Raw genomic sequence first — 15,947 nt, forward strand, 5'->3', positions numbered from 1 at the left:
GCAGGCTCCTGGGGTCCAGCCAGGATCATGGATTTGGAATGTCTAAAGCAGGGTCTGGGAATCTGCTGGTGATTCTTCACACACTGTTTGGGAACTGCTAGGTTAGTGCCTTGGGTCAGTAGCACGATTTCATGCCGGCTGAATTTCCATCCCGCCCTGACCATCTCTAATTCTTTTGAGATGATCCAGGATACAGCATTTCCGTCATCCTTTTCGACATGCTTATTTTTAAAAAGCCACATTCTTTGCATCCGTGATTTCCCCAATTCAGCTTTCTCTGCATCTGACACCCACTGCAAAACCTCCACACGGATCCTATTTGATAAGCGTCTCTTTCAATAACACAGATCAGCAAAATGTGTTCCTTCTGACCCACATGTCCTGTCTCCGTCCTTGCTCATTCTTAAGAAACAGGAGTTTGATGGGAGAGGAAGAGGGTCCTGGTCTCTGCACACATGTCTTTCTTCTGGTGTCAGAATGCGGATGGGGCACAAGAGGAGGGGGCAGAGGGTAGTGGGGTGGGGAAGGGGCAGATTGTGCCCCAGGAGGGCGGCGGCTTGGGTGGCTGCCTAGAGGTGCAGCTGATGCCACATGGCGATCTGCCGGCGCGGGTTCTTCAGCATCTCCTCCCAGTGGCTGCGCTCGGAGCCCGAGGCGTGCAGGCCCAGGCTGCAGTGGCCAAGCACGCAGCTCTGCCCCTCGGCGCCCAGGCCCAGCACGTCCAGCTCCACGCTGGAGGCCCGCAGCAGGTCATCCGGCAGCTCGAACATGATCATCTCGTTCCACACGGGGTTGATCTTGTGCTTGGCTCGTTTCGTCTGCTTCTTCTTCAGCTTCCGAGCCTGGTGCTTTAAGGTCACCTTGACAGAGACATCTGGGGAGGGGCGGGGGAAAGAGACAGAGAGAGGGGCCAGGAGTGAGCTTCTGGGGTCTGAGGCGGGGAGAGCTGGGGTCGTGCTGCCTCTTGGGGATGGAGAGACAGGGTCTCCGGCTCTAGATCCTCACTGAGGCTTCTGCTCCACCAGCCCTTTCCCCCGACCTCATGGGCCATGTATTTATTCAACAGTGATTCAATGCCCACCTTATGGCAGGCATCAGTCTGAACATGAGGATACAGCAAAAGCTCCTTCCTGGACCATGACAGGGTCACACTGAAACACCGCTAGGAAACCTTTCTCAAGAGCCCCTCGGAATGCCTTCACGTCCCATATCACACCAGGCCCAGGATGATGGTTCAGACATCCTGCAGCTTGATTTTAAACCCAGACCAGGAACACTACGCTATCCCTACGTCTTCATCCCCTTAGCTCTTCATCCAAGCATTTTCGTCCCTTCCTAAGATAGAGGTCTCCTGCTGGGTGACCGCGTTTTTCTCTTCTGCTCTTTTGCAAGTTTTACTGGAGGATCCCACCCCACGTGGAGGGTGAGACCCAGTAGAGCTGCCCGGCTGCCACCCCCACCCCAGAAATCAGGCGGCAGTTTGCTAGGCAAGCCTGCACGCAGCGTCTCGAGGCTCTGGGCTGGGATGGTGTCTCCACCAGTCAAGGTTTCCAAAGCTAATGTGAGGATAATTGTGACTCTCTATTTATTGCTATAATTATCACTCCCAGGTGGTTCGTTTGTTATTTCAACAGAGATATTTGAGTGATAAAGTGTTGAGCTATAATTGTCCTGACAGGAGCTATAAAAATTAAAAAAAAAAAAAAAAAAAGAGCAGGAGGCAAAGAATTGTCTGGAGGGGATGAGGCAAAGGCATTGAGTTCTGACCTCCGGCTCAGGGATCTGTCAGCCAGACCAACTCGGGTGATTTTTCATTCATCAAAAATCTCTTGCCCAAAGGTCCTGACTGCAGAGGCAATTCTTTATTTGCTTCCTGCTATAAATATCGATGTATTTATATCCTGCTCTGAGCACTTGGCTCCCAGTCCGGGTGTCACACGGCTGACCAATGCTGCTTTCTTTCCTGCTCTGACCAAAGGGGCTGTTTGGTCCTTAAGCCTTGGGGCCTGTGCTGGAGTATCCAGAGGGAAAAGCCAAGGCTTCCGGGCCATTGAAGAGATGTTTATTTGGGTATATGGGGCAGAGACGCCTCCTCAGCCTGTGTGCCCACATGCCTCTGCCGTCATCCACACCCAGCTGGTCTGGGGATGGCAGGTCGACAAAGGCTGGGAAGAGGGAGGAGTCTAGGGTGGGTGTGGGGAGCAGATTGGTGGCTAGCTGAGACTGGAGAAGGGAAATCCCACCACCTGCCCAGAAGATGCGCCCAGCCAGGCCTGGGCGACAAAGTGGGGCCAAGCTTCCCCTAGAGCCCAGAGTCTCCACTCCCTGGCTACAGTCTGATCCTAGGATTCCTTGTGACCCACGGATCAGGCTGTTCTTCTCACGATGGATCTGCAAGGTGGGAGCCCTAGGAAGCTGACACCTGGGCACTAACGGGTAGGACTGGCCTGGGAGTTAATGGACATGACTTTAGGGAAGCGAGGGTGTCCTTCAGAACTGATTGTGAGCTTGGGGGTGGAGGACACAGCTGAGGCTGACTGTATGAAAGTACTCAGGTTCCAGGGCCCTGCTCACCCGTCCCCACTGCCTCCCAGGCGCCACCTCCATCTGTGCACATACCTAGAGGGGCCCTGGCTCCCCTCTCACACCTCACTCACCCTTCCCCAGGAGTTCCTTGGACTGGCTAGAGTGGAGGTTCTTGGCCTTAATCAGCACGACTAGGAGGCGGTTGGCAGCCGGGAGGTAGCTGATGGAGAGAAGGACCTCTCCCATCCCCGCAGACAGCTCCTGAAACAGAATCGGGGAGGCAGGAGGGGAGCCTCACTTAGGGATGCCCTCTGGCCCCGTCACTATTGCTGAGGCTGAGGTCGCCCTGGAGTTGTATCCAGGAGGCATCCTGGAAATCACTTACCCATCAGGGCTGCTTTCTCCAGGCTTGCAGAAGGGAGGAGGGCATAGAGAGATCCTATGCCAGCCTGTGTTTCAATATGAGTTTGTTTCATTCGCCACAATTGTGATTTTAAAAACAGCTTGTATTCAAACCCAACATACCGAACAGATCAAAGAGATGCCATTCAGGATGCGGCCGGGGACAGAGGGCCAGGACTTCCTCTCACTTTATCACCTGTGCCCCCCTCAGGCATCTTTGCACAGAACCCTAGGGTTCTAGTTTGAAAACCACTGCATTGACTGATCAGGTTCCTGGAGAAGCAGGATGTTGCAAGGCATTTCTGTGGAAAAGAATCCTGCCGGGGGCCAGCGTGAGGAACTCCGCCCATGGCAAGGGTCATGAGGAACAAGGCTTGGCATACGCAAAGGCGTGATCAAGCCTCAGGAAACCCCGTTCCCAAGCATCTACCCCAAAACCAGAGTCTGTTTATGCTCCCACCTACACCTCTGACTTTACGGGGGACTCTCCCCCATAACCGTTTCTCTCAGAGAAGGAGTAAACGTGCAGCTCCAAGGCAATAAAAATTCCTGGGCGTGACAAGAGTGTTTCAGCTTACGGACTCCTCTGAAGGTTATCTAGCCCACCTGTATAGGTTCGTCCGGCCACATGTGATTATTTACAGCCTCCCAATCTGAGAGGCATGAGATGTTTTAGACTTACTAAAGGCAAATTCTTTTGGGGAGTTAGAAATTATTAGTATAGTGGGTTGGTTAGGAATTATATTGCTGAAGGATTTTTCATTTGTTGTGTCAATAATTGCTGCTAATTCCCTCCCCTGGATGGGACAAGGATGTCTCAGGTCAAACCTCTCTGCTGACAGACTAGCTTGTGTGTCAGGATTATCCATACTCCTGCCACTATGCACATGATTGTTTACTACCTCCTAACCATAAACAGCACAGAGAGTTTTGGAGTATTTTGAGAGTCTTAATTAGCATAGGGCTTTTTCTTCTCGTGGAGTCAATGATTGCCGCCAGGCCTCCATATCCTTAGGCACCTGGGAATATATTAATCAATATATTTGGACTATAGAAAAGGAAATATAGTAGTTTTTGATGTTAGCAATACTAGGCTTTTTGAGTTAATGGATTTTCTCTTTTGTAATAGATCACTGTACTTTGTTATAAATCACTGTGTCCTTGCTATGTAAAAATGTAACTTTATCACTATCTTAAGACTAAATAGATCTTAAGGGGAACATTGATGAAAGGATTTTCATTTGTTGGGCTGATGTTTGCTGCTAAATCTCCATGTTCCCTGCCCTTATAATGAATATAACTAGCATATAGGAGAAATAAGTGTTAACCTTTAAACATATAGGAGAAATAAGTATTAACCTTTAAGATTAATCATGTTAACCTTGGGTTGAATAAATTCCTTTCTTGACTGTAACTCACGACACCCTCACCCTATAGGAATATAACTTTATTTGGAGGGTGGTGCCTGGTTTAAGAAAAAACACCCTTGAAAAAAATAAGTTTTTTGGTTATCAGAAAGAAAGGATCATAAAATCCCTAAGACCTTTTTATGTGAAGCACCTGGTTTTGATAAAGGTCAGGACTGCTGACCCCCGTGTGACTCTGTATTCGTCCCTATGTGTAACAAAAGGTATATAAGCAAACCTAAAAATAAAGAAATTGGATCAGTTTCCGGAAAGACTGATTCCCCCACGTCGCTTCCTTCTTGCTCCCGTTTCTCTGGCTGATTCCCAGCTGGATTCAGCCTCCTTTTCTCCACTACACTGTCTCCTACTACACTATCCGTTTCTAACCTCTCTCTATATCTGTGGTTAGATATGTATTTTTCCAAAGATGCCGACGCCGTCCCCCCACCTTCGAATCACCCTGGATCCACCGGGGCTGGACCTCGGCAGAATCCCTTCCAGCCCCTGCAGGGTTGAGAGATGTGATGTGATCACGTCAATAATGTGATGCACTAATGCTGAGCGGGGCTTGGCTTAGTCTACAGAATGACCAACCATGTCAACAAAGGCCAGGCATACGATGGGAGCTAACATACCACAGACACTCACAGGAACTGTGCTTCGTGATGCCTCCAAGAAGCATCCAGCATGTCTATCCGCCTGTCCCTCCCCCGCCCCCCACCGTCTGCAGCTTTAGAGAGTCTCTCCATTGAGATTCCTACAAGAGTTTGTTTGGAATTTCAACAAATCCGTTGAAGGACAAAAATGAGTGAGAGTCCCCACAGGGGGCAGGTCATAGTCTGAAGGGTAGAGCGAAGCATATGGACTCCAGAATCTGACCACCTGGGTCTCAAGTCTGATCTCACCATTTACTAGCCATGTGACCTTGGGCAAGTTATTTCACTTTCCCAAACCTTCATTTCCTCATCTGTAAGATGGGAACCACAATATCTCCACCCAATAGGGTGGTAAACATTAAATGAGGAATTATTTAATGGCTTAGAACAGTGCCTGGTGCACACGACGGCATCTTTACCCTTGCTTTGATGATTATCATCAGTTATCAAGAAAGGATAGTCACTACTTCTTGAAAATATTAATTGGGAACAATGTTTCTGGGTGAAGGGGAGACAGGATTTGGGGAGCAAAGCTGGATGGAGGAGCTGGCCAGCCCTCTGCTTGGGTCACACCTTCCATTCAGGAAACATGTCTTCAATATGACCACAACAATTCAACCAGCCCTAAGTGGCTAGTCGTGCGATGGAATGTTTCTGGGGGCTGCCAGGAACTTTGGTAATGGCGTTAAGGGTAGCAGCTAACGCAACACACTCCATGCTAGGTACAGTTACAATATCTGTCCATCAAGGCTGTCATCCGCACAAAGCTATTCCCAGTACCTAGGACACAGCTAACACATAATACATAGCATGAGGAGGAAGAGTGAGACATCCTGTTTAATCTTGATGGCAAGAGTAAGAGGGATACTGACCTGGCTCCCATTTTAAGTCTGAGTCCCTGATGCTCAGAGAGTGAACTTCACTACCTGAGCTCATGTAACCTCTGTGTGTGTGTGTGTGTGTGTGTGTGTGTTAGTCACTCAGTCGTATCCGACTGTTTGTGACCCCATGGACTGTAGCCCGCCAGATTCCTCTGTCCATGGAATTCTCCAGGCAAGAGTACTGGAGTGGGTAGCCATTCCCTTCTCCAGGGGATCTTCCGACCCACGGAATGAACCCAGATCTCCTGTACCGCAGGCAGACTTTTAATGGTCTAAGCCACTAGGGAAGCCCCATGAAGCCAGTTAAGTAGTGAAACTGAGCCTCGAATGGGGGTCTGGTCTGATGGCAAAGCCCAAGTCCTAAACCTGTGGTCCTCCAGAATCCTCGACGGACAGACCTCTCCTCTCACAGTGAAGGAGCTGAGCTCAGGCGCCTGTCCAGGTGCCCGGTGGGCTATTGCTGAGCTGGGATGAGCACCAGGCTTCTGCTTCAATGGCACTTCTTGGAGGTCCCTCCACAGGTGTTGGCCTGGGCTTTGGCCACATGGTGCCCAAGCGAGAGGAGCCTGGACCTGGCAACCCGTGAAGGGCTCGGCAGCTCCGTGCAGGGTGCCCAAAGCCCCAGACGAGCCCAGCTGGTGACACCACAGCCACCTGCCCCCTCGGCTCTGCTGCTGAAAGTACCTGCTGACAAAAAGCAACCCTCCTTCTTTCGCCATCCTCTCCCTGTCTTTCCCTGCTCCCCGTCCTTCTCTCGGGCTCTCGGGGAATCAGGCCAGCTGTCCTTGGAGCCGGCCACTCTGTGGCCCCCGGGGACGCACATGCTGCTTGTGGCTGTCCAGCTTCCGGTGAGAACTGGGGCACGGCCGGCACTTTCTTTAACCCATTCTGACCAAGAGAGGAAAAACACGTGGGCTATAGCAGCCGATGGCTCCGCCCACTTTGTTCAAATCAGCCCGTAGGATCCGCTCTGGATGGTCAGGCAGAGGGGCTCCCGAGCCGGGCCTTGGGGCTCTCCCTTACCACTTACACCGAGAGCACCGCCTCCGACTTCTGAGTCCATGCCGCCCTCTGACACTGTTCTTATCCGTGGCACACAGGCCAGGGGTCCACGTGGATGCGGGAATGTATTTGTGGGACAGTGACGGCTACAATGAGTGCGATGATCAGGATGAGTGGGTCACGAGGGCGGGTCTTTGTCCTCATCTCCTGAGCTCCCAGCTTCAGGCACACTGCCTGGCACATGGTGGAAACCGGACAAGACCTTTGTGGAATGCGTAAGTTTTCTTCTAGGGGAAAGGGTAGAGGCAGGTTAGGTGTCTGAGACTTCTACCTGTTGGACTGCCACCCTTTGCGGGCAGCACCAAGCACTCCAGAGGCCTGGAGGGGGAGGCCCTCCATCTCCCGAGGAAGCTGGGTTACCAGCTGAACAAATCCGCGTGTTGGGCGCCTCTTCCCAGGGGCCCCGGCTGTGATTCCACGCAAGTCCCAAACCGCACACTAATTAGACAGTGTGCTGGGGAACAGCCTGGTTCCAGCTGAGAGTGGCTGTCAATGTTTGTCAATTTTCTGAGCCTGGGAAAGAGAGGAAAATGAGGCAAAGAAGAGATCGCAGCAGATGGGGAGCGAAAGTGTACTCTCTCCTCCCGTGGTGTCCATCAGGAACGGCGCCTGCTGGCCACAGCTCCTGTACTACCGGGCACTTATGTCCCATGGTGGCGGCAGGACAACGCGGGCTTTACCAGCAGACTGACCTGGCCTCAAGGCCGAGCGTGCCAGGTCCCAGCTGGGCAACCCCACGCCGGTTACTGAGCTTCTCTAAGCCACATTGCTCTTGCCTATCAGCGCATACTCCTGTCATCAGTCCTGCTTTGCTCACTGGGGGCAGAACTCAGGTAAAGTTCCAAGCACAGCAACTGATAGATGGTAAGTGCTCAAAAATTACTACTCTTCTTCCTATTTTTAATACTCATGGGAGTCGGCAAACTTTTTCTATAAAGGGCCAGATAGTAACTATTTTAGGCTTGGCAGGCTATATAGTCTCCAGAGAAGGCACTGACCAGCTGGTTGAGAGACTGGCCATCCAGAAGGGTCCCTCTAGGCACCATCATGGCAGGCCCTTGAATGGGGGCGTAAATAACCACACACTGTCCTGCAGCCCTGACCCTCCTTGACCTGCTCACTGCCCTGGCCTGTGGGGATTGGTGGTTGGCTCTCCAAGGAACCTCTCTGGACAGCACGACATCTCAGCAGATGATTGTTTTCCGCTCACGGCTTCAGCAGCTGGGGAGGGGTGCGGAGACCCAACCTGGGCCCCCAGCCGTGGTCACTCCTTCAAAGTCCAGCACAAACGCCACTGCACACCAGGCCTTCTAGAACTCTCTGTCCCAGAGCACTTCAGTCAGGCCCCTCTTAGATGTCTTATGTAGATGTCACCGGTACCGCAGCCACCATCATCAGCACCGCCTTTTGTTCCAGTTCCTCCCTCTGGCTTGTACTCTCCCTGAGTAGAGGAGCTCCTCTCCCCTGCAGGGCCTGGCATGCAGTGGAGGCGACAGGGAGTGTGAATGGTTCTAGATGGGGATAAACATCGTCAGCACCGGAGTCAGGGCGCTCACAGTGCGATCTTTTCCATGATGGTGAGGCCAGGGGCAGGGGTATCTGTGCCTGGCAAGCACCTGGCAAGACTAGGCCCCAGGAATCCCCAAATCCTGGGCTATTGGTTTCCTCTAACCGCCCCCCGCCCACCCTATTCAAGACTCCACCTTACTTTTACACGCTGCCTCCCTGCCCAGACTCCCATCCCCAGGCTGGGAAGGTCTCCAAGCTCGTTTCATGAGCACTGGCCCAGTCCTGGCCTGCCACCCCAGGGAGAGGCGACCCTACCTTCATGGAAGTCTTCAGCTCGCCCCACTGGGCGGCCCCCAGGGGCACGGACACCCCATCCAGGCCGAGGCGCAGCTCCCCGACCACACTGTGGCGGGAGAAGCGGTCGCAGGTCCTCAGGGTCAGCGTCAAGGTCGCTGCGGGGAGCTCCTCCTCGGCCAGGGGGAGCACCAGGCCTTCCTCCCATGTGGTGCGCAGCTCCCGCTTCTTGAGGGTCGTCTGGGCCTCCACGGAGCCCATGCTGTTGGCCACGCTGCCCTGGACGTAGCAGTCACAGCCTCCATCATGGTCGCTGGTCACAGCTGCAGCCAGGGAGAAACGGGCACAGACGCAGGGGCTTGTCAGGGACAAGGGGAGGCGGGAAGCATGGCCCTGCTGTGAGCTGCAGAATCTGCCTTAACGGCCATGACCTTGGGGGTCTGAAAGAGACCCCACCGGGGCTGCCTGACCACGCTGGCTTTGTGAGATCGCCTTTTGGGAAGCCGTGCGGAAATAGGAGATCCTTCTCATTATTCCGAGACTTCCCCAAGGCGCCTGGGCCCACAAACTGCTGATGATTTTTATTAGGGTTGCCATGGATACCGTAACTCATTTGTTCTCTATTTTAAATATTTATCACATAACCACTTGTGATGTGAATCGCTGGGCCACAACCTCATGAGTGTTGTTTTACGTTCTGAACCTCGGTGTTTTTAATGCTTTCCCAGCGGAGCTTTCCAGTTTGCACCTGGAGAGCTTTCATGACTGGTTCCTCAGTGACAATATGTGACGTGGTATCTAGTGTTATGCAGAATGAGAGGATAAAGAACAAAGGCCATGTGTCCTAATAGAAAGAAACCTGAACTGAGCTTCAGGGGAACTGGCCTCGTCCTGACTCTGGCACCAAATAGCCAGAGTGATCTTAGACAAGTCACTTGATGTTGTTAGACTTTAGTTTTCAAATCTGTAAAATGGGACTATTGTTAAGACCAAATGTAAGAAAGTCTATGAAACACTAAAAAAAAATCATACAAGAAAGCTAAAAGGAAAAATACTCCATCAAGAAAGCAAAATTAAATACAAAACTCCAGTTTTTCTTGTTCCCAGCTTCTAGTTTCCAGGCATCACAGAGTAGCCCATTTTTAGCCCCATGTCCTTTGCAAAGTCTTAGCTTTGTTTGTCGATGGTAAAATGAATTATCAGGGTAGGGAGACCAGGAACAATCTGATTCCATAGGAAAGACTGCTTGGTTCTAGGACTACAGAAGCTTTGCTGACCATTCAGAACACCCTCTGTGTCCAGCGCAAAGCCCTGTTCAATGTCAAAGGCCTCTATAACAGAGATGACTAGCTGTTTATCAAAACAAACCAAAAAAACCCCATTCTTTTAACTGGGGACCCGGTAAGCCACATTTCCCAGCCTCCATTACAGTCTGCCGTCCTGTGACTTAGTTTCAGCCAATGGGAAGTAAGCATACATAGGTTACAGTTTCTAAGGAATGGCTGTGCCCTCTCCCTGTTCTCCCCATCTTTCCACTTGCTGGGAATAGGCGACAAGGAGGCCTCAGAGAGGAGGAGCTGGTCCCTGAATCACTATTTGGAGGAAAGATGGCCGCCAACCAGGAATCCCCAGTTTGGACTGGCATATGAGAGAGAGGAAAAACTCCTGTGTATCTGAGGATCACACGCCTCAGGGTCTTGTTTGTTGCAGAGTGCTCATCTAGCCCCCAGTGCTCCCTTCAGCCACAGACGCTCAGGCAGACAGGCACACAGAAGGCCGTGAAAGTCAGCTAAGAGCATACCTTCCAGACGAGTCACAAATAGTTCAGCCTTCTGCCTGTCATAGTCCAGGCAGTAGTGAAGTTTGGGAGCTTGGTTCCAACTGGCGGCTTTCTCTGGGTTCCAGGTCTCCATGACACAGACATCCTCCACCACACCTATCAAGAAGGTAAAGTCATTACTGATACCGACACTGGGATCCTGTTTTCCAGCCCATAATTTTCCATCTCTGCCAGCTAGGCCACGACCCCAAACCAAAAGCTTCCTAACTGGGTGCAAAATCATGGTGGTACCATCTGTGGTCCTGGGCATCAACTTCCAGGGACCATCACAGCCCAGTGGGCAAGACCTGGGCTTTGGTGTCAGGCATGAACAGTTATGTGATCCTGGACAAGTTACTTGACTTCTTTGAACCTCGGTTTCCTCATCTTTAGAATGGGAGTGACAGCGGTTCCTTCTTCCTGAAATTACTGTGAGCATTAAATGAAATAAAGTGAGAAAAGCGCTTAGCTCAGGGCCTGGCCCCTGGTGAGTTTCCAGCAGAGAAAACTCCCAGCGTATGTGACTCTAGTCAGCCTGTGTCAGGCAAACCCTTCCCCAGGCCATCTCCAGCTCCACCTCTCCACAGAGTCCAAGCCATGCTGGAAATAAATGTCAAACAATGAGTCAAGCTTAGGGAGAGTAGAGTGGACTTTAGTGCATGTTCAGTGATCACTTGCTGAATAAATGAATGACCTTATCTTTAATTCAGTTAGTAAAACTACAGTTTTCACTCACTCTTCCCCTAACTTGGACTGCAGCCAAACATCTGGAAGATTCTCATTACTCAAGCATAATTCAAGAATAAAAGGATCCAGCAGCTGCAGCAGACTTCACTTGAAATAAATTGGAATTAATTTTTTTTTTAATTTTCAGAATTAATTTAAAGGGTAAAAACATAGAGGAGTATTTAATTTCCAAAATGGTTCATTATCGGGTTCCTGCAAGTAGTGAAGAATCTCCCTGGTGTGTCTAAGCAAGGAACGAATTGACCAGGATGTGAACAGCCACGTGGAAAGCCAGGCACACAAGCACTCAGGACCCAGGTGGCTTGGACAACAGCAGCAGAGTCAGAGCCAGACGGGGCTTGCCTGGCACCCAGCGCTGTCAGCCCTCAGACTGCCTCAGCCTTCAAACTCCAAACCAAACCATGACCAAACCAAAGCCAGCACCCTGGGAAATGCGGGAGTGGATGGAGCTTCAAGAATCAGGACCCTGAGCCCGACAAAGGGCCAGTGAGGATCTTTGCTTGTGGGAGCGGACTGAGTTCAGCACATCATGGGGACATGATCCAGCGAATGCGGGACTGATCCAGCATTCTCCTCCCTTGCACCCTCTAGCTTCTGGTCAGTACTTGCTGAGCCAATTTGGCCCTTGCTAGATTGGAATCAGAATTGGAATCATCAGTGGAATCAGAACTTGGTTGTTGCCTTCTGCAGTGGGGAAAGGAATGAGGAACCGGAAAGAGAAGACAAATGTGCTCTGAATCCTTCAGTTTCAGACTCTGAAGTGCTCTGCTGCTGTCCTTGGTGGGCAGTGCCCATGCCTGGCTTCATCCCAGCTTTGAGAAATCTGGTGTGTGTGTGTTAGTTGCTCAGTCACCTCCAACTCTTTGCGAGCCCATCGACTGCAGCCCGCCAGGTCCTCTGTCCGTGGGATTCTCCAGGCAAGGACACTGGGGCTCCCAAGACAATGGAGCCATTCTGTGAGTTTGATTGTGATAACCACTCCCAAGGGTCCTCCTGCAAATTGTTCCCCACTCACCTTGAGAGCTCAGCTTAGCTCTCAAGTCCTCAATGGGTCTATTTTAATTTAAAATGTGGGCTAGCAAACCTGGAGGCTAAAGGCCAAACAGGATTTCTTTCTGCCTCAGGTACTACCTGAATTTGTCCTTGAAGAAATGCTAGCATAATCACTGTGGTCCTGGGCCAGGTTGGAGGAGGGGCCACCTGTTCACTGGCCAGCACGGGGGTGCTGGCCCCCGACCAAGAGATGCCTTAGGAGTCGGGTCAGCATCAGAGCCGGTTATGCTGTTTCTGTTTCCACCATCCCCCTCTCTAACCACACAGAACAAAACCCCAAACCACAGAACAATCCATTCTCTTGGCCGGATTTTTTTTATCTCCTTATAAAAGTCTGTGTGCTCTGCTCCTTTGGGTTAGGGACTGTCTCTGTTTCCATATCTGCCCCAGGGCCCAGCAAAGTGCCTTACACGAAAAGGTGTTCCATTCTTGATGTTGATGAGAAGGAGAATAATAATGATGCTTTGATTATATCCTTGTGCCGGGCTCTGATCTAAACACTTCATATGCATTGTTATATTTACATTTTACAACAACCTTACTGGACAGGTGATAGTGTCATCTTATTTTATACCCAGGGAAACTGAGGCCCAGAAAGATGATCAGTATGACCAGGGTCACACAATGGGTACATAAAATGGGAGAGAATTAAACCCATGACTCTGAATGAAGCCCATAGTTTAACCACAACTCTTTATCCCCTTTGTAGTTGTACATACAGCTTGGAAGGGACTCTCCATTTCCCAGTGGAAAGCTGGAGGCCTTGGGAAGACACAATGTGGGAATACGTGGGGAATAATGGAGTGTAATTCCAAAGCCTGGTGTCCTCTGACCTGGTTGCCCAGTGTCCAGTGCTGCGGACACAGGCTGGCCACGCCCACCAGCTAGAGATTCTTTCCAGCCCTGCTGGGTATTGTCGACGGAGTGAGGGGCAGGAGAGCCCTACCATTCTGAGGAAGGACGAACAGCTCCTCTGTGACCTGCCTCTTGAGGCGGCTGTCATTCGGGGCCTGGCGGCTGGCTGGTGCAGCAGGCTCTGCCGTGGTCTTCAGCGTGTAGTCAGCATAGTTGATGACCTCCGGGGCCGTCACAGCTGGCCTGGGTCCATAGATGTCTGGGAACTTCAGGAGGGCTCGGGGCTGGACAGGCTCTGTAGACTTTTTGACATTAAACTGCAAACACAAATCACTCCGATTAGTCCACAAGTGGTCCGCTTGCCTGTTTCCATCCACAGAAGGGAGAAGAGATGACCTGAGCTTTCAAGGGAGGCAGAGGAAGGGCTGGGGTTCCTTTCTGCTCCGAGGAACATGACCTGGGGAGGCAAAATATCATCGCCAAGTGCAGCAGAATCTCCACCATCGTGAATGACGCCGGGGCCTGCCGAGATGTCAGCCCTGTCGGTCCAGGCCCTGGGCATCCGTGGCCCAGGCACCCTGCTGCTGTGTCCAGAAGAGTTCCCCAGGCCTGTCGTGGTTACCCTCCCCCACTGCTCTCATCTGCCTTTGTTTTCTCTTCTCCTTGTCTTCCTCTCTCATTCCTTCTCCCCCTCCCCTTCGCCACTCAGTGACTCAGAAATGAATGTGGTCCCACCACACTTAGAACCAAATCTAAACTCCCTGCAGTGACCCGTAAGTGCCTGCCCAGCCTGGCCGTGTTCACCTTTCTGACATCACCCCCAAATCCCTCTCCAGCCACTGAGCAACCTGCTTCTCAAACAGGCTGAACTCTTTCTGGGTCTGGCTTCTGGCCCCCAACTCCTCCCCACAAATCACCCACCTCCACCTCCACAGGCTCTAAATTAAGTCCCTCCTCCAAGTCTGCCCCTTCCTACCACCTCACTCTGCACTTTGCTTTAGAGCATGGCTTTCACCCTGTGCCGTCTCCATCGCTGCCTGGCCTGTTGTGGTCAGTCTCTCCCACTAGTGCACAATCTCCATAAGCACAGGGATCATGTCTTGCCTTGCTCCTGCAGCGTCTGCTCATGGGGAGCACGCAATACATACTTATGGCTAGGGCTCCCATGTTCAGTTGTGCGGTTTGTGCACTGTGCAAAGATGCCCAGATAAGGACCAAAATGTGATTTGTGCTCCACTTGCCTGGCTACGTGCCCTGGGGTAGGACTTAGTTCCACTCGGAGGAAAGGGCATCTTTACCCACCTGATTGTCAAGCCTTAAGTAAGCAAAGCTCCCTCATACAGGAGTGGCATCTTCTATCTTTGCCTCCACTGGGGACTGAGATTGCTCTTATTTGACAGATTCTAAGTTACATAACAGGCAGCAATACTGGGGACCTGCCCAGTCCCCAGGAAACAGGAGATGATGATCAGATCCAGAGCTTGAAACGCTCGCACACTGGGTGGGCCACCCACAGAACAGCCCTCAGACCGAGGCAGGTACCAACCCACAGCAGGGCCCCCAAGCAGCTGCCTGCTCCAGGCTCTCCTCCAGCCCCTCCACTCTCTGTGGCTGTGGGAAGGGCTGGCCAGGGGTCAAGGTGGCTCTGCCCGGTGGCAGGAGTGACTCAGAGATTGGGAAGTCCGTGCAGCCCTGGAGCGGGGCGGCGGTTGCACTGTTTCAAAGCTCATGTTTAGTGGTTGCCCTCTGTACATTTCATTACCCCAGGACAACTAACTCCTGGACACTCTGACCTGGTTGAAACTCTGTCCCCAGATATTCCTGGGGGAGGCTGGAACCTGATGGTAGGAGGCATTCCTAACTATCTTCATTGATTGGACAATGGACGGAGTCCATGAGAAGGTGCTAATGAGATAAGACACAGTACCCACTTCCCGCGGACACCTGAGGGCTGCTGTCCCCGCAGTGCATTATGCACCCATCAGAGCTCCCTAAGGGGCTCAGAGGGGATAAAACACCTCACCCTCCCTTGGGAACACTGCCCAGTAGGCTGTAATACGGCCCAAACACATCTACCCTGATCTCTGCAGGGTGCATCTGGCACGCATGAGCTGGAAAAGCACTTGCTGACTTCCACGGACGAAGGTTTCCTGGGGCCAGACAGTGAGGGCAGGGACAAGACTGAACCTAGACCAGCCTAGACCCAAAGCCCACAGCCCCAGTGGCTCCCAACCTTTTTCTCTGCCTTCAAGCCTTTAACAGGCAGCACCCACCCATCAGAGAAGCTTGTCATGATCACACATTTCGACAAATCACCCTGGGAGGAGTTGTATGCTTTGCAAAGTCAGGTCTCCTTTGCACCTTCACCCCTTCGAGAGTGCCACTGGGCATCCAGGGACCTCGCTTCTAGTACTGACCTAACTGCCTGAGTTGAGCAACTTTCGGCAGATCATTTCGCCTCTCAGTTATATCACTCAAGGAAGAGGTGATTTCAAGGCTTGTTTCACTCCCACATGCTGAGCAACAAAGAGGTGGGAGACACGGTTCTTTATTCGCAGATGAGTTGGGGAGACCATCAGAAACAGGAGAGTAAGTGACAGTGTGTTTGGCAAGCAGGACAGAGGCAGGCAGCAGACAGCCTGTGTGAGTAACAGATGGGGCAGGGCAGAGGACACCTGCAGCGAGGCAAGCAGAGCTGTCCTGGGAGCCAGGGCGTGAGCTAGACCCGAAAGGAGAG

The 15,947-nt window shown here is 51.8% G+C and overlaps 1 protein-coding gene across 1 annotated transcript in view; it reads right to left on the minus strand.

Annotated features, from left to right (window-relative positions):
- Positions 1 to 569: 569 nt before the first annotated feature.
- Positions 570 to 15,947, minus strand: part of SYT13 (synaptotagmin 13) — a 39,469-nt gene continuing 24,091 nt past the window's right edge. The window contains exons 2-6 of the mRNA XM_052653232.1: positions 13,302 to 13,527; positions 10,538 to 10,672; positions 8,758 to 9,059; positions 2,658 to 2,787; positions 570 to 874 (exon numbers count right to left, since the gene is read on the minus strand). Coding sequence (XP_052509192.1) covers positions 570 to 874; positions 2,658 to 2,787; positions 8,758 to 9,059; positions 10,538 to 10,672; positions 13,302 to 13,527 — 1,098 coding nt within the window. The remainder of the gene's footprint in view (positions 875 to 2,657; positions 2,788 to 8,757; positions 9,060 to 10,537; positions 10,673 to 13,301; positions 13,528 to 15,947) is intronic.

Source organism: Budorcas taxicolor, chromosome 15 (genome assembly GCF_023091745.1).
Source record: "Budorcas taxicolor isolate Tak-1 chromosome 15, Takin1.1, whole genome shotgun sequence".
Taxonomy (NCBI): domain Eukaryota; kingdom Metazoa; phylum Chordata; class Mammalia; order Artiodactyla; family Bovidae; genus Budorcas; species Budorcas taxicolor.